This window comes from Microtus pennsylvanicus, chromosome 11 (genome assembly GCF_037038515.1).
Source record: "Microtus pennsylvanicus isolate mMicPen1 chromosome 11, mMicPen1.hap1, whole genome shotgun sequence".
In the NCBI taxonomy this organism is placed as follows: Eukaryota; Metazoa; Chordata; class Mammalia; order Rodentia; family Cricetidae; genus Microtus; species Microtus pennsylvanicus.
In genome coordinates, this window is record NC_134589.1 from 51,596,567 (window position 1) to 51,614,948 (window position 18,382).

At 47.1% G+C, this 18,382-nt stretch overlaps 1 protein-coding gene across 1 annotated transcript; it reads right to left on the minus strand.

Annotated features, from left to right (window-relative positions):
- Positions 1–12,005: 12,005 nt before the first annotated feature.
- On the minus strand, positions 12,006–16,038 carry LOC142831975 (C-type lectin domain family 10 member A-like). Its single transcript, XM_075942395.1, has 10 exons — positions 15,888–16,038; positions 14,897–14,999; positions 14,136–14,249; positions 13,544–13,639; positions 13,389–13,460; positions 13,240–13,311; positions 12,997–13,083; positions 12,748–12,899; positions 12,560–12,666; positions 12,006–12,428 (listed from the first exon to the last, which is right to left on the minus strand). The coding sequence occupies exons 2-10, from the start codon at positions 14,961–14,963 to the stop codon at positions 12,272–12,274; spliced, it is 924 nt and encodes a 307-aa protein (XP_075798510.1). The 5' UTR covers positions 14,964–14,999; positions 15,888–16,038; the 3' UTR covers positions 12,006–12,271.
- Between the last annotated feature and the right edge of the window lie 2,344 nt (positions 16,039–18,382).

Here is an 18,382-nt window from a genome sequence, read left to right on the forward strand (position 1 = left end):
TCCAGGCTGTGGCTTTGGCTTTCCCTTCCTGCTGGGGTTGGAACAGTAGGACTTGGACCTGGTTTTCTCTTTCTTGGTGACTTCCAGCTGTCCTGTCACCTCCTTCTTGATCCTCAACATCCTTTTCTTGTTCTCCCTTTGGACTACAATGTGTCTTTGTTTCCCTCACTGTCCTCACTCCCAGGGCCACACAGGGCCACATCTAACCTACGATCACAGCCTTCACAGGGCCACACGGGGACATGTCTAAACAACCATCACAGCCTTCACAGGGCCACACGGGGACATGTCTAAACAACCATCACAGCCTTCACAGGGCCACATAGGGACATGTCTAAACAACCATCACAGCCTTCACAGGGCCACACGGGGACATGTCTAAACAACCATCACAGCCTTCACAGGGCCACACGGGGACATGTCTAAACAACCATCACAGCCTTCACAGGGCCACATAGGGACATGTCTAAACAACCATCACAGCCTTCATGGGGCCACATGGGGACACATGTCACCCACCATGGCACCCTCACAAGGCCACAACAGTCATACCCTGTCCTAGCTACTCAATAGAATTCACAAAAAAAAAACCCCCATCATCTCAAACTGAACATTTTCTTTGTCAGAAGTTTTCAAATTATAAACTCATTCTAAATTCATATAAACCTGCTCGGACTCCCTGTTTCTTTCGGCTCTGGTTCCGGTAATGTGTACTTTTTAAGAAATGCGTCTATTTCACCTCATTTATTGATAAGTTTTTGCCAGAAGACTGTTCATGGTTTCCTCTTCCTGAGCAAGGCTCTATAACAGTGTCTCTCCTTTAAGACTTACTTGGTTTTCATATTATTTATTTATTTAAAAAATTTTTTTTGAGATAGGGTGTCTCTGCATAACCCTGGCTGTCCTGAAACTCACTGTGTAGACCAGGCTGACCTTGAACTCACAGAGATCTGCCAGTCTGAGAATCAAACCTGAGTCCTCCGGAAGAGCAGCCAGTGCTCTCAAACCACTGAGCCACCTTTATAGCCCCTCCTTCTTTTGATTTCATTGCTTTCTGCTCATCAGTGTGTTTGCCACTTTCCTGTGTTACACATACATGGCTTTCCCTCTCTGGTCTGTTAAGGCGAATCTTAGAATTTTTTATTTGGATTCTTCTTCTCAGCTAGCTAGCTGTGTGTTCTCAGGGACTCTGGCCACATGGATTCCGTCAAGGGAGAACCAAAAATATTTTGAAAAATTAGCACTATACCGAGCATGTGCAGGCTCTTTTCTTACTGTTCTGTCAATGGTATGGAAACTGCTTATCTGGCATTAAACTGTGCATTAAGCATTTATAGTAATATAAAAATAAATTACAAAAGAGAATGTGTGGAGGTCATACACAAATGGGACACATTTTAGACATGGAACTTGCCCATCTGAAGATTTTGACATCCACAGTCAAGGACTTGGAGCCAACCTCCTAAATTACCCAAAGATGACTCAATACATCTGAGGTTGTGAAGCCCTGTGGATCACCTTTTTAATATATCATTTTCTCATTTTTCATCTAGTTCAAAACATTATTTATCTTGTGATTTCTTCCGTGGTCCGGGGTGATTTAGAAGTGGGCTGCGTAATCTCAGCCTATGTGGAGCGTCTTTCCGGTATCTTTTTATTATTAATTTAGTGTTTAATATTTAATTCCATTCTGATCATAGGACATTTATTATTTTAAGTCTTTAAACCTTAATTGAGGGCTTCTGGTTCCAGGTGAGATGGGATACCACCTGGCAACAGTGAAATGTGTTTGGAACATATGCATCAATTCTCTGAAGACTTTGAGAAATAAACTTCAATAAAAATCATTGAAGGCAAAACAAAACGAAAAAAAAAAGAAAAACCCAAAACACCAGAATGTTGTATGTGGTGGTGCTCTCCTCTATTCCCAGCACTGGTGAGGCAGAAGCAGGTGGATCTCCATGAGTTCAAGACCAGCCTAGTCTGCACAGTGAGTTCCAGGCCAGCCAGGGTTACATAGTGAAACTTGTCTAAACAAACGAACAACGTTCATCAGAATCTGCCAGTGTTTGATATGTGAGACCCCCATCCCTTTGTTTCTCCACACGGTGACAGACTAGTGTTCTCCAGCCTGAATGTCACACAATCTGAAATCCAGAAACCTGCGCATGCTCAGAGGGGGCTCCTGAGGATGCCTGCCAGCTCTCAGGTCAGAGCTCTGAGCAGGAACTTCTAACACCCCAAAGAAATATGAAAATAATATGCGCTCCTCCCTCCTTTTTCTTGTGCTCAAACCCTCATGCATTTCACGGCAGAATGGCAGCAAGTGGCCCAACTAGGGCTAGCTCGGGTCAAAATTCAGGATTAGCCTTCCGCAGTTCCAGTAGAATAGGGAAACCATTGCTTATTCTTCGGCCCTCTCTCCACTTAGACCCAGTGAGAACATGTTGCCGTGGAATGCTGAGCCCTAATCTTATTTATAGACTCCAGGACAACCATCGGAGCAGGGCGGGCACGGATCTCATCCTCTGCAGACTGAGGACTGAACTCATGGGAAAACCACCGTCAGTATCTCAAACCTACCACTGGGTGGCGCACAGCTAAAGCAAAGGATGAAAAAGCCTAAGGCGAGGGTTTGTACTCAAGGGACAAATACTCTGTATTTGCCCTGGCCCTCAGATTTCTCACACAACATGCAGATTCATGCAACTTTACAGTGTCGCAGGGGAAATTCCGTGAATTGTGTCTTGAAATGTGTGGGTTTGGCGTCCGTGTCTGTAGTTTTTGTACGTTTCTACCTGCACAGATCACATTACATCTGGCACGTGCTGAAGCTCTTTCTCAAGTCTCATATACATTGGGTCACTTTTTCTTACTTCTAGCCTTTGGGTTTTGTTTTGCTTTGCTTTGCTTTCGAGGGTGTATGTATATAGGCGGTACATGAATGGTTATGTTCGTATTCATATGTTCATGTTCGTATGTGTGTGGATGTGTGTGCACATTTATACACATGTGGAGGTCAAAAGCTGGAGTCAGATGTCTTCCTAGATCTCTGTCCATTTCACTGACGGAGGTGAGACTCTTGCCAAGTCTGGGGCTCACCGACTCAGCCAGCTTCCTCCTGAGTGCTGGCATTATAGGTGGGCATCTGTGCCCCACGGTTTTGCGGGAGTACTGGCAAGCTGAACTCTAGTCCTGACAGGTACTCTCCCCACGGAGTGGTCCCCTCGCCTTTCATCCTTTCCCGATGTCTTCCACGATGTGTGTCTCTTCCACTTCTTCAGTTTCGTCTCGGTTTTTCCAGCGTCTACGACTTCCCCATTCCTTTCTGAAATTTAGTTCACACCTCATCTGCTCCGGTCCCACAATCTCCTTCATGAGTTCTTAACTTTCTACGATGTGATTTTTCCCTTCATCAGATAATTCCCTTCTTAATTTTTAAAATTCATACCCGACATTTCATCACAATATTAAATTGCTCCGTGACAAGTGCATGTCCTGGCGAATACACTTCCTCCGTTGGCAGAGGCTCCCGTTGTTTGCCACAGCTGCTTCTTCTTTGACGTATCTTGCCAGCCTTCGTTACTCACTTGGGCTTGTCACCCAACAGGGAGGTGTTCCTGGGCCAGCTGTTGGTACACTTGCCATCCTGGCATCCCCAAACCAAAGTGTCCCCCTCTTCTGCGAAAGGAACAGGCCTACTTCCCCTAAGCAAGACTCAACTGTGACTCTCTCCCTTAGTAGACAGCAGTGAGCAGGACAGTCCCCAGCTCTGCTCACTATGGTTCCTGCCACCACTCCACCCTCAGGTACCGGGCAGAACTTCGCAGCTTCAGGAAATGGTTTGGTGTTATTCGGAGCTATGTTACAGCACTGATTTAAAGATATAACAGTTTTAGCCTTTGCATCTAAACACTGGTCCAGTTGACCTTCCGGCGTCCATTCATTACACTAAAGCCCTCAAACAAGAGGTCTCCTTAATGCTTCAGCAGAGTTTGTTTCAGTACACCAGAATAAAATCTAAAACCCATCAGAGAACTCAGCTCTAGAAAATACATCTCATTGTCACTGCAGTACCTGTAAGGGCGTCAGCAATCTTTGACGCTAGGGGCGCACGGGAAAGGGATTCAAAATACAATAGGTACTGTGTGTGTTTGTGTATATATATGTGGTATGCATATGTGTGTGTGTATGGTAGATATCGTGTATGTGGGCTGTGAATGTATGGGTGGTGTGTGTGTGGTATGTGGTGTGTGTGTGTGGTATGTGTATGTGGGGGGTGTGTGCAGTATGTGTTGTGTGTGTGGTATATGTTGTGTGTGGGGTGTGTATGGTTTATGTGGTGTGTGTGTGGTATGTGTATGTGTTGTGTGTGTGGTATATGTTGTGTGTGGGGTGTGTATGGTTTATGTGGTGTGTGTGTGGTATGTGTATGTGTTGTGTGTGTGGTATATGTTGTGTGTGGGGTGTGTATGGTTTATGTGGTGTGTGTGTGGTATGTGTATGTGGGGTGTGTGTGCAGTATGTGTTGTATGTAGCATGTGTGAGCGTGTGGTATAGTGTATGCCATGTGGAGGGGTTTCTGTGTATAAAGCAAGGGCACTGGATAAGTCACATGAACACTCTTTAAACTGTCAACACCCTCAAGTGTAAGTGGACAGAAATTCCTGGGAAAGTAACTAATACCAGCTTCCAGGCTCCAAAGCTTTCCACAGGAGCCATGGTCAGGGCTGTGAGTGAGTTTTTGACATGTGTATTGTGGTTTTTTTGCCTGTAACATGTCTGCGCAGTGTGCATGCAGTGCCCACGGAGGCCAGAATCCCCTGGGATGCGTTACAGAAGTCTGTGAATCACCTATGGGTGCTGGACTTGAACCTGGGCCCTCTGCATAAGCAGCCAGTGCTCTTAACCACTAAGCCATCTCTCCAGCCCTAGGACCAGCTCTGATGCTCTGAAAATTGAGTTGCACTATTTGTCACACTTTTGAACTTTTGAAGAAAAATAATTTCTTCTTTTCTTCATCTCTTAAAAACTTAAACTGGATTTTTTGCCACATTTTCTGTGAGACTGGCTTCCATTCTGTATCCCAGGTTTTAAATGTGTGCCTTTCTTCTTCCCACAAAGCAGGTATTGTTTACACGTTATTATTAACAGAGAGTATGTTGGAATAGAGCATTTTTCCCATGAAAAACTCAAGGTTCAGGTCAATGGGAAATGATTTTCTTCAAAGATATTACATTTTCTTCCCCCACACATCCCACTTTGTATTAGAAAATGACATTGCGATCCATTTCACCACAAGTCAAATACTATGAACCAGTTACAGAGAAAATATCAAAACTAACTCAAACACAAAGATCAAGATGATATGAACCAGGATGGGGCGGGGTGCTTTTGTTCTCAGAAGTCTCTGCTCGGGTGCCCATAGCACAGATGAAGAGAGTCAGAACAAAGATTCTCTGTGACTAATTCCAAAGCAGCGGAGAAGGGGACAGAAGGGTAGAGACGATGATGCTGGAGAGAATGGACGCGGGCAGCCTTTCTCCAATACCCACTCTGTTCTGAGCAAACGCTTTCTCTGTGAAGAAGGTCTAAGCAAATCTAAACTCTAGGATCTTCCTCAAACTGAAGAAAATATCCAGAAAGGCTCAACCCCAGTCTCTTGTTCCACAAACCAGCTTGGTTCTGACATCAGAAGCTGGCATAGCTGGTCTCCAAGGTCGCTCATAAACACCATCCTTAGCTTGTACTGAGACAGACAGAAGGGCCGTATTTGTGGGGATGGGGGATGCCTTGGTGAGAGGCTTGATGGAATTGTCCCTTAGCTTTTTTTGGAGAGCACTAGTAACCCCATCAGTCTCTTGACATACCCTCCACACAGTGGGCATGGACGAACCCACATCTGTCCCAGAATTAATCATCTCTGGGTCGGTACTGTTTGTTGTCCACCTTTCTTTCTCAGTGGTGGCTGAATCCATATCATCTGCCTTAGGTCACTGAGTTAAGTTTGTTGGGGCACTTAACACCCCTAGTTCCACAAGGGAGCTGGTTGGAGACGCCCACTAGGGGCAGGTCTGAGTGGAGACCCCAAAAGAGGGCATATCATTCCAGAACAAGATGGGTGGACACTTGGAGGTACAGGGGGATGTAGCCTTGGTGAGGCTCTTGGAGGAGAGAGTGCTAAGGAGATGTGGATGAACCTGGAAGAGGGCCAAGAGGTCAGGTGCAATAGTGGTAGAAGTTTTAGTAGGAGCCCTCCATTTCTGGAATCCCAGGTAGTCTCAGGAGTGGAGAGTGTCAGGGACCAGCCTCAACAAAAATACCATTTGCCAGGGTAGGGATGTGGGGATCAGAAAAATAGTAAAGAGGACAAAGATGCCAATAAAATAATAAAACAGAAAACATAGGATAGTACCGAGAGGGAGTTCCAGTGAATACTGAAATTGTGTGTGTTTAATTTTCCATAAGCTTTTATACCCCAACACAAAAGGGGGAAGAAGGCAACAAAAAACTTCTTTAACATGATACAAAGGACAATTGGAACAGTTAATTGCTCAACACTTTGAGACTCAAGTCATCAGCATTCTGTTGTTTAGGCAGTGAAGACACCTTAGACCAAGTATCCTAAAGGCAGTCACTCCCCGGGTAACCTCCTATTACAAAAGAAGGAGCAGAGTATGCTTGCATGTCCTGACCATCTGTCAGGATGGAGTGGATCTACCTGTATGTGTCATCTTAATATCAAAAGCACCAAGTCACCACATCCTGATTCAGGAGGTGTAGCCCTAATTGTTGTCATCAAATTTGAGCAACCTCCAAACTCTCTGACCCTCAGATGAGGTGGAAATAGGCTCACATTTTTGGGCCTCCCCAGGAGAGGCCCCAGAAGTCATCCAGATGGCCACGAAGGTGGGGCAAGTGGTAGTCAGAGAGAAGCTTTGGGAGCTGGTGTGGGAGGTGTTTCTATCTGAGGAGGAGGCAGCGGTGGGTGCCTGCTGCTGCAATGGAGACACAAATGGGCTGTCAGAACAGCATCCCCATCATCGATCCTTTGTGACCACTTTCCTGCTCAGAGCCATCATCATCTTCATCAGGATCCTCTGAAAAGCCGCTCTCTCTCCTTCCTTCCTCAGGACTGTTCCAGCCTGATGGCCAAAGCATCGAGGCTTGGAGTCATCTTGTTCTTCTCTTCCTTGACATTCCAGGCACACCTGCGAGTTATGTGTAACTCTGGATGTCTTCTCTTTGGGGTCATCTCACTCACCATCACCACTATGAGTAAATTCATTCCTTTGCTTTCTCTAACTGGTTTGGCATTGTGACTGTTGTGACTGCTGCCACTACTGTCACTGTGCTTATCCTTTTTTAATGTGTGTGTGTGTGTGTGTGTGTGTGTGTGTGTGTGTGTGTGTGTTAGTCACGGCTGTGTTGCTGTGACAAGACACCATGGCCAAGGCAACTTACAGAAAGAAGCACTTGACTTCGTCAAACTTGCTCACAGTTTCAGAGGGTTGGTCCATGACCACCGTGGAAGAAGCATGACAGCAAGCAGGCAGGTGTGGCGCTGAAGCATTAGCTGAGAACTTAGATCCTGATCTGAGGGCAGGAGAGAGGGAGGGAGGAAAGGAGGGAGGGAGAGAGAGAGAGAGAGAGAGAGAGAGAGAGAGAGAGAGAGAAAGACTGGGATTCGGATTTTTTTTCAGTGTTTTTTTTTTTGAGACAGGGTTTCTTTGTGTAGCTCAGGCTGTCCTGGAACTTGCTCTGTAGACCAGGCTGGCCTTGAATTCACAGAGATAAGGATTTGGATTTTTAACTTTAAAGCCCAATCCCAGTGACACACCTCCTGGAACAAGGCCACACCTCCAAATCCTTCCCAAACAGTTCCACCAACTGGGAACCAAGTATTTAAATGTATGAGCCAATGAAAGCCATTCTCATTCAAACTACCACAGAAACCCAGAGCCAAAATAGATCTTTGCCCCATAAGGGTTCCTGAAGACTTTTATTACTGACTAAGGGAGTTGGAGGAGTTTCTGTCCTTTCTCAAACTTTTGTAAGTTAAAAACACTTATTCTACTTCATTCTTATGATGACATGCAGTTCCTCCTGAGAACCGCTTTGTACCAGTCCACAGTTTCAGTTTGCTGAGCTTGCATTGTTCATATCTAGACCAGTGGGATTTTCTTTACCACTTCCTCTTAAGCCCAAAATTAATTAGAGAGGTGGTAAAGTAATATATATCAATGCAGGTTTTTATTTTTTAAGATATATTTATTTATTATGTATACAACATTCTGCCTCCATGTATGCCCACATGCCAGAGAAGGGCGCCAGACCTCATTACAGATGGTTGTGAGCCACCATGCAGTTGCTGGGAATTGGACTCAGGACCTCTGGAAGAACAGTCAGTGCCCTTAACCACTGAGCCATCTCTCCAGCCCCCAATGCAGGTTTTAAAGGATGTACTTAAATGCTCATTTTTGTTTTATCACAGCCAGAGTATTTTCCTTTTTGTTCTTAGCTGAAGTCTTACTTATGGGCAAATACTTGGCCCCATTTTGTTAGTAATCTCATAAATCTCAGTAATGCCCAGTTGGTCTGCCTTCCACCCTATCTTTGGGTATTGGTTCTGTTAATCTTAGTGTTTCTCATCTTTAACAGAAAGAGCACAGCTCAAGGTGTCACCATACTTGGCCTCAACTTATACTAAGAGCTACAGAGACAAAGATAGCACGATATCGGCAAAACAAAACAGACTTATATACCAGTGAGAGGTCCCAGAGATCAGCCCACACAGCTGCGGTCTCCTCATATTTGCCACAGCCGATTTAATACACAGTGATGACAAGGTTGGATGTCCACTTTTAGAAGAACAAAGTTGTATCTGTACAAGAGTCAGTTCAAAGTGGATCAGCTTTAAATTAAAACCAGGAACACGGAAATTGCTACAGGAAAACAGAGAGAGCCCTTCAGGATACAGATAATCAAATGATTTCTAAACAAGATTCCAATAAGACAGGAACTAGTGCCGAGAATTAATAAACAGGGCTGCAGAAGACAAAATGTTTCTGCATCGCAAAGGGAACCACTGAGGTAGCAGAGCAAAGAGCCCACAGAATGAAAATATCTTATCCATCTAGACAGGGGTTAATATTTAGGATAGATCTTTATCTGTCTAACCGCAAAAATGGAACACTAAAACAAAACTGTCAATCAACAAAAGATCTAAGGAAAAAAATGAACAAAAGAAGAAATATAAATAGCAAATAGGTATTTTAAAATGTTCAGTGTCCTTTGCCATCAGGAAAATGCAAATTAAAACGACTTTGAGGTTCCATCAGAATAGCTATTATCAAGAAAAGAGGAGGCTGGGTATAGTGGACATGCACACCTTTAATCCCGTACTCAGGAGGCAGAGATAGACAGATCCTGTGAGTTCAAAGCCAGCCTGATCTACATGTAGCGAGCTGCGTGGAATCACAACTGATGGAGATGTATAATCAACTCCTATGGCTAAAGTCTGACCTATGCTATGATCACGCAATGATTATCAGCTGCCTGCATATGCGTGAACCTATGGGCAGTGCCCACCTGGCAATCCGGGATTGGCAGCCCATGCCTACTTAAGGGCTGGGAGAGGTTTGCCCGGAGAGAGGAGAGAGGTCAACGGAGAGAGAGGGGAAGAGAGGAAGAGGGAGTGAATAAAGTCCTGGAATAAACTGCAGTGAGGAGAGCCCCGGCGGTCGCGCCATTCCTTGCTGGCTGAGGTGGGGCGTGACATCTACAGAGCAAGTTCCAGTGCTACACAGTGGGTCCCTGTTTCACAGAAAGATAAGAAAGCAAGAAGGAAGGAAGAGAGAGAGAGAGAGAGAGAGAGAGAGAGAGAGAGAGAGAGAGAGAGAGCAGCAAATGCTGGTGAAGATGTAAGGAAATGGAAACCTTTAAGTCAAGCATGGAGGGAGTAGTGCACGCCTTTAATCTAAGCACTCAGGAGACTCTGTGAGTAAATAAACCATCATGGTCTTCAGAGCTAGTTCCCAGACAACCTGGGCTGTTACACAGAGAAACCCTGTCTCAAAACAAAGCAAAGCAAAGACAACCAAAACCCCATATAACAGCAGCAGCAAAAAAAACCCTTAAGTCCTGGTTGGACTTTTTTGCTTTTCAACTTGACACAAGCTAGTTACTTGGGAAGAGGAACCTAATTTGAAAACTTGCCTCCCTAATATTTACTTATGGGCAAGTCTCTCAGGCATTTTCTTGATTAATGATTGATGTGGGAGGGCCCAGCTGTGGGCAGTGCCACTCCTGGACAGCTGATACTGGGTTGTATAAGCAGACTGAATAAGCCGTGAGGAGCAAGCCAGTAAGCAGCACTCCTCCATGGCTTCCTGCCTTGAGTTCCTGCCCTGACTTCCCCCAGTGACGGAGTGTGACCGGACATCTCTAAGATGAAATAAGCCCTTTCCTCCACAAGTTGCTTTTGGTCACGGTGTCTTATCACAGCAATATAAATTCTAATTAAGACACCATACCAAGCCGGGTGTTGGTGGCGCACGCCTTTAATCCCAGCACTCGGGAGGCAGAGGCAGGCGGATCTCTGTGAGTTCGAGACCAGCCTGGTCTACAGAGCTAGTTCCAGGACAGGCTCCAAAGCCACAGAGAAACCCTGTCTCGAAAAACCAAAAAAAAAAAAAAAAAAAAAAAAGACACCATACCAGTGTTAGCAGAGAGTCAGCTAATGAAATCAGCATGGACGTGCCTCAAAAAGAGTAAAACCTAGGACTTCCGTAAGTCCCAGCTGTCTCACTAGTGGAAAGATACTCAAGGGACGCTCTGTAACCGACCACAGGGTCACTTGAGCATCCGTGCTAACTGCTGTCTTATTCACAAGAGCAAGGACATGGAGTCAGCCTAGCCGCTCATCAGCTGATGGGAGGATAGTGAAAACGTGATATGTACACGCAATGGAATTCTGTTTGGTGTGAAGAAAACAGAAACCACGAATTTTGCAGGAAAATGGATGGGTTGGGAAAATATTGTGTTAAGTAAGGTGACCTAGACTCAGAAAAATAAAAATCATGTGTTCTCTTTCCATAAGGGTTGTAGTTCATCAAGTCTATAAATAGGTATATAAGTAGGGATAAGCATGGATAGAGAAGCTGAAACCAGAAAGGTGGCCAGGAGAAGGGAGAGGGATTTGGGAGCGGGGTGGGCAAATGTGATGTGAGACTCGAGAGAAAGCTACTGGGTGGGGGGTATTAGAAGAACACAAGGGGGCTAGAAGAGAAGTGTGGGGGAGAAGATCAAACAAAAGCTAATCTTGTTTGAAAATTCCATAATGATTTTATAATTTTAGAGTGTTGCGCATACTAATTGAAAAGAGCCTCAATTCCATGTAGTGAAGTCAGGACTTCTCTCCTGCAGTCTCTAGATCCTGGGTGCTTTGCTCGTGGGATTTGCCGCTTGTCTGTGAATATGGCTTCTGCTTGTTCTGAGCAATGTCACACAGCAGTAAGTTTGCTTCCAGGATTTCTGAAGCACAGGCGTTGATTAGTGGAGTCCCAGGAGTATAACCACAAGCATGCAACTCTGCTTTTCCTTTTCCTAGGATGGTTTACAAAGGTTCCTCCTGTTTCAGTTTTGAGACAGTGTCTCACCATGTAGCCCTAGCTGACCTGGAACTTATAGTGGAATCCAGACTAGCAATGGTCCTCCTGCCTCTACCTTCCAGGGGCTGAAACTACGGATGTGAGACACTGTATCCAGTTCCATCGTTTTCTTAACAGTGTGGTTATAGACCCGGCACAGCTACTAAACGTGGAGCTCTTGGGAACTCAACCACAACCGTTGAATGCTTTCTGTATGTCTCTTGGGGAACATTAGGTTACCCACCCACATTTTGAATTTGCTTTTATTCAGTCAAAGAGGGTAAATGCTAGATTGAGATCTATATAGTTTTTCATATTGTTATCCAATTTGATATGAATAAAACAACACAGAAATCAACAAAAAGTATTTAATTTTGTTACATTCAAAAGTTGGCTAAAATAAGCTATCACAGATTCCAATAGCCTCACCCTTCGGGTCACCACACTACCCATCTCAAACGCAATCCTTTCCCCTGACTCAAAATTCTCAGTAAAAAAAAACAACAAAAAAAACAAAAAACAAAAAAAAAACCAAGAAAGTCGAGACTGGGTAGGAGGATTCCAAACTCCAGGCTTTAGCAGCTGAAGGCACTGAAGACATAAGTTAGGTGGAGGAGCTCCTAGCCAGACTTGGCCAGCTCTGTCTCGCAGACCCAGCGGAAGGACCTCTGGCAGGCGTCATCATTCCAGTTACCAGCGGAGGTGAACTGAGCACAGTCCTCGCCTCCTCCAAGCCCATGTCCGTACCAGTTATCTGGCTGCTCTGGGGCCCAGTTCCTATGAGCAGACACAGGGGTGAGTCTCCAGAATCCAGACTCTACCCCCTGTCCCAGGGCCAAAGCCTTGGGAGAAGAGGTCATCTCTGGCCAAAGGCCACTAGATGAGGACACAATGCAACACACACTCACTTAAAGCCTTTCTCCAGTTCCGTTCCATCCACCCATCGCCAGGGCCCGTTTTGGTCTGTGAGGCCCATCCAAGTGACTACGTGGGCTAACTTATCCTGTAGAAAATTCTGAAGAAGAAGAGGGTGTGGTAACCTGTCCCTTAGACCAGAGAGCCCCCCCCCCAAGGAGCCTCCCCACCCAGACATCACCTGCTCCTCCATGGAGTTGACCACCACCAGGTGAGCGTTCTCCAGCTGGCAGTACTTGTCCGCCTCAGGCCATGACTTCCCAGTTTGAGAGAACCAGTAGCAGCTGCCTTCGTGTTCTATCCAGTGAAGGGGGCAGCAGGTCCTTTTAGAGTCTACAAAAGGAAAAGGGGGGGGGGTGGAGAACAGAGGCACTGTCTACTATGCCATATTCCAATAACTGGAACAAACTATACCCGTCCACCTCCTCACCATTGTTCCTGAGGCTGGCCAGCTGGCACGACAGGGCCTTCAAGTCCTTCCCCAGCTGTTGGACACGCTCCGTCATTGCAGAAAGATCTGGGGCACACAGATGGACGTGAGAACGGCGCTCTACTGCCACAGCTGCTTGGCGAGTCCCTGGTGCTCAGGTGGCCTGCACAGGGCTCAGCTAGGAACGTCACACACTGCACACACGCACACCTCCTCCCAGGGTACAGGAAACCAAGCTCTAACCTGTTTTCAGGGCCTGTTCCTTTATCTCCACTGTGCTCTCCAGAGAAGTCACCTTCTGGCTCAAGTCTCTGCCTGGAAGACGACGGTTCAGCCCCAGGGACCCATTTGCCCACACCCTCTGCCCACTCTTAGAGACCCGGGCCTCTCACCTGCCAGCAGTTCCTGCCTGTGATCGTCCACGTCCACTTTCAGAGAACTGATCCTTTCTTGCAAGCTGTCACCTGCGGAACAAGGGACTGGATCAGGACTCTGTCCTCCCTGCCCAGCCCACTCCTATCCAGAACCCGGTCAGAGCCCAACTCACCCTTGGAGTTCAGGGCCTGTAGTTCAGCCTTCATGTAGGAGGTGAGGTTTTCTGAACTGGCTCTCAGGGTGCCTAGGTCTCTCCTTAACTGGGAATCTGATGGGGACGATAGAATGGTCAGAACAAGATTGCTCAGTCCCCTCTGTGGCAGCACGAAGATGCACACTGCATGCAGGGTAGCATTCTGGGTCGCACTGGGGCAGACACCGTTGTTACCCAGGATTGCACTGGAGCCAACTGAGGCTTAGGAGGTGAGGTAATGCACAAGAATGAGTCACATGGCCAGCAGCCATCCCCTTCATGGGTCCTCGTGTCCCCACCAGTGTCCCCACACAGGTCCCTGTCCATTATGTGTCTCTGCTGTTAACCTTGTCATTGCCATGGCCCTCACTGCTGTCCTTAAGTCTTTGCACCCATCGCTGCCTCCGTCCACCCTGCACACCAACACCCCTGTGATTCCTCTCTTCCCTGCCCACCAACACCCCTGCGATTCCTCTCTTCCCTGCCCACCAACACCCCTGCGATTCCTCTCTTCCCTGCCCACCAACACCCCTGCGATTCCTCTCTTCCCTGCGATGCTGAGGGCACCCACTTTGCGATCCAATCACAGAGACAACCACCAGCAGCAGGAAGCCAAGGCCCAAGGAGAAGAGGAGGAGGTGGGTCCACGAGAAGACATTCCACAGGAAGGACTGGGGAGGAGCCGCTGAAAGATAAGAGGGGGTGTCAAGACTCAGGGGTTCCAGATTGTAAGAGGGAGAGAGAAAGAAGGGAAGGGATTTCTGGGGTGAGGAGACCGCCGAAGGCTTGTCACTGGAAGTGGAGGGGACATAGCTAAAGAATTGGGGGACTCTGGGTGCCCGGGCGTTTGATGCCTCCAAAGCATTGAACATTTGCAGTTCCTTGAACCTCTCACAGCCCTGAGGTCGTGTTTAACACCCACTAGGAATTCACATGCATATAAGCACACAGAATCTAGCACAGTGCTAATGAGGTCTTGACATCAGAGCGGGGAGGCACAATAGGGCACAAATAGGGGCAGCCAGGTCCCTAACACATGTCTGCAGGGTCAAATAAAAGAGTTCCATTCCAAATCCAACTAAGTGCACTGCACACTCCTTATCTCCCCACAGAGCACAGGAAGCCAAATCACCAAGGTCTTCCTTGGTCCTGTCTTATTGAGGACTTTGTATCCTCTTCACAACGGGCCGCCAGTGCTTAGTCCTGTCCTTAGTTGAGTGAGGCACACAACAGTGCCCAGGGTGGATACATAGACAGACTATGACAGCAGAAATCCTAGTGGACTCGCGGAGAGGAGGACCTGCTAGGAGTGTATGTCTGCTTTTCTCTCACCCTTTCCAGGCTCTGGGTTTTGCTCCTCGCTCCGCAAGTTCTGGAAGTTCTCATATGTAACTGTCATGCTCGGACAAACACTAGGCCGTTGGGGCTGTCAGAACTGAAAGTGAGAGACAGGATCTAGGGTGATACAGAGCTGGGACCAAGGAGAAAGCTAGAAGCAGTATTTAGAGCTGAGATACAGACCGGAACTGAGATCAAATATGTCATGTGCTCTAACTAGAGTGAAAAGGGGCTGGTGAGAGATGGTTCAGGAGTTAAGAGCACATGCTTCTTTCTCGGAGGACCCAGGTTCAGTTCCCAGCATCCACATGGTGGCTCACAACCACCCATAACTCTAGTTCCAGGAGATTGAATACGCTCTTCTGATCTCTGTGGGCATCAGGCACATACGTGCTACATAGACATCCATGCAGGTAAAACTCACACAAATAAATAAATAAATAGAAAAATTACAAAGGCGGGCAACATGCAACTGAATTAGAAATGGGGTCAGGACTGGACTAAGTAGCAGGGTTCAGCTGAGTTTGGAATTTGGAGTTAATGCCCAAAGCTAAGCTTATTGCTATTGCTAGGTCTACGATGGGCCCGTCTTGAGAGTGTGCCCTTCCCTTGGACTGGCACCTGCACTCAGACTGAAGCCATGGGAGAAACTGGGCCCAAGCCTGCAGTGAAACTGGTAACAGAATAGGGTTGAATTCAAACTTTGATCAGGACTGATTCGAATATTCAAACTGGATCTAGGACCGAAACTGAGATCAGGGTAGGACTGGGGCTCGAGACGATGATTGGGCTGCCACTGAGCCACCGCTGGGGCTACATCTAGGTCTTTGTCTCACCTGGAATCCAATAAAGCAATCGAGTCCCACACTATCCTCTTGTATCTCTTCCTCCTTAGGGCCACCGATGCCCAAAGTTCCCCCTCTCCCTGCCTCTTCTAACACATTCCCTGTCCCACTGGTCTCCCTGGTGACCCCAGCCCAGTTACCTGTGTCTGGAGACAGTGACTCTTGGCTTCCCTGTGCAGCAATGACCAGGGGTAGGAAGTCAGTCAGAGTGGAGAAGTAAATCCCCGAGGGTTGATGTGGGAGGGACCAAGTCAGAAGCTGCTAGTACACATGACAGTCTTGCTGGGTTTTGTTTCCAGTGGTTTGTATTTTGGGACTTTTAACAGCAAACAACACGGAGTGGATTGTAACTGGTGCACGTGCAGAGGTTAGAGGTGGGTGGGGTTGGGTTCGGGTTTGGGGCTAGCTTTGCACTTAATCTCAAGGGTGTGCCTTCTCCCATTCCTCTTTCTGGGAGCCCTCACGACTTCCTCATTTTTAGAGTGTTGGGGTGGGGGGTTGACCAGAAAGAACAGTCTGTTGTTTTCTCTTATGCCTTATCCATTTCCTGCCTATGTATTTCCAAGAACTATTGGTGTCTCCATCATTTGCCCTCAAGCCCAGAGCAGCCCAACCTCTCACCTTGCTCCTTCCTGTCATGAGTCCACAGCATCTGACTATCACTCATTGGCTAGTTAGGGCTCCTTTGCTCCGTTCAGGTAGAAATCATCATGACTTGGCACGAGGCAGACCTGGGCCCTTGGATTCTGAATATTCTTTGTCTGAGCCAACAGCTTCAAGGCTCAAGTCCTGAACCAGAGGCTTCTGTTTCCAGACCCTAGAGGCCAGACTTATGGACTGGGCTGCTCAGACTGGAGGGGGCTGTTGCTCTGGGGTTTGACTGCTAATAGCCTGGCACCTGACAGCTCGTATAACCCTGACCTCTTAGAAGCCACCACTCACAGCAGGTGAGTGTGGCTAGTGTCACATCTCAAGCCGCAGGTGTCAGGAGTCTTGGCCCTTCGGGTTCACCCTTGCCCCTGGCCATTCTTTGGAATCTTTCAACTGCCTTCTTGCTCCTGCTGTTCCGCTGTCTCCCCCTCATGTTGCCAGGTCAGACCCTGCCTTACTCTCAGTGAAAATCAAAAGGAATCAAAGAGAAGGACATTTGAGTGAAACCTGTAGTTGGGGCTAAGTTTGCAGCATCAGCAGCAGCCCTTTAGGGGTTTCTCCCCGCTAACTAGGAGAGAGAGCCAAATAGCCTGCTTCTTTAGCCAGGAAGGGGTCATGGCAGAGTCATTTAGCCAATCAGTACATAGTCCTTTATGCCAACAATGGGCTGTGGCTGCACCAACCACACGCTGTTTTCTAAGCTATCAGGAGCGGTCTCCCTCTGACCAGGGTGAACGTGGCTGCTAGGGCTAAGTGAGGCTTAAGATGATAGAAAGTGTGGCGCAAGCTGTTTGAGTTATACCTGCCTCTGAGAGCTGACCTTGACAGGCAGCTGTGGTTGCAATGTAGCTTTCGTTAGGAAAAAATCCCAAGATGAGCGGCTCCACCAGTGCAAAGAAATCTAATAGGTCAGATCAAACTGAATTAATATGCCCATCGTTACATTAAATATGGTGCGCTCAGGTGGCCGACCATCGTTACATTAAATATGGTGCGCTCAGGTGGCCGAGCGTATGGTGGGGAGACAGAAAAGCTGGGAGCACATGCAAACCAGGACCACGTGTTCCTCCTCTGGGAGCCCACTTAAATACCCCATGGGAGTGGTCCTGACCCCTCCTGGCATGCTGGGATTTGGAGTCCAGACCAATGCAACTCCCAGGCCAGGAGGCTGGAATGGAACCCAGGGGCTGGGGCTATGCTCCAGACTTAACAGCTTTCTCAAGAAATCTGTACAGGGTTCAAAGCAACCAGATCAGCGTGCGTGGCTGATAGTCCTCTATCAGAGGTAGCCTGGGTACTGGAGAGAGATCTGACACCTGTCACTGCCACTTAAGAAGTTAAAATGCCATAACTGTCACCATAGCTTACTGGAAGAGGAAGAACAATTATGTCAATCACCAACAAGCAGAAGTTAATATAACACTTCTCTTATTAACAGATCAATTCTTACAAGAAATGTGGGTGGCATTTGGGTGATGGATGTTTTGGGGTGTAGAACATTTTGTGACATATCCTAAGTCAAAAGGCTCATCCGGGAGACAGACAGAAGTCAACCCCAACGTTGCTGCCACCCTGGCCTGGTTCTCTGAACATGTTTCCAATTCATCCATTCTGTGTGCCTTGAAGAGGCTGTGTTGAAGCTGTACACACTTCCTTTTCAAATGGAGGTAAGTGGGACTATATTGGATCTTGTTTGTTAATTTAAGAAATAGAGCCGGGCGATGGTGGCGCACGCCTTTAATCCCAGCACTCGGGAGGCAGAGGTAGGCGGATCTCTGTGAGTTCGAGACCAGCCTGGTCTACAGAGCTAGTTCCAGGACAGGCTCCAAAGCCACAGAGAAACCCTGTCTCGAAAAACCAAAAAAAAAAAAAAAAGAAATAGATCAGAGATTTCCCTCTCTATCAGCTCATCGAGTGTGTTTTAGCAGCCTGCGACTTCTTTCATCACGTGTACAATCATTTAAACATTTTCTTTGTCATTGTT

Bases quoted from the DNA above. Each gene is read 5' to 3' on its own strand.
- LOC142831975 (XM_075942395.1), bottom strand. From the start codon at position 14,963: ATGACAGTTACATATGAGAACTTCCAGAACTTGCGGAGCGAGGAGCAA. The intron at 13,640-14,135 runs GTGGGTGCCCTC...CGTCCCCATCAG, and splicing joins CTCTGTGATTGGATCGCAAA to ATTCCCAGTTAAGGAGAGAC. The intron at 13,461-13,543 runs GTGAGTTGGGCT...CTTGTTCCGCAG, and splicing joins ACAGGCCCTGAACTCCAAGG to GTGACAGCTTGCAAGAAAGG.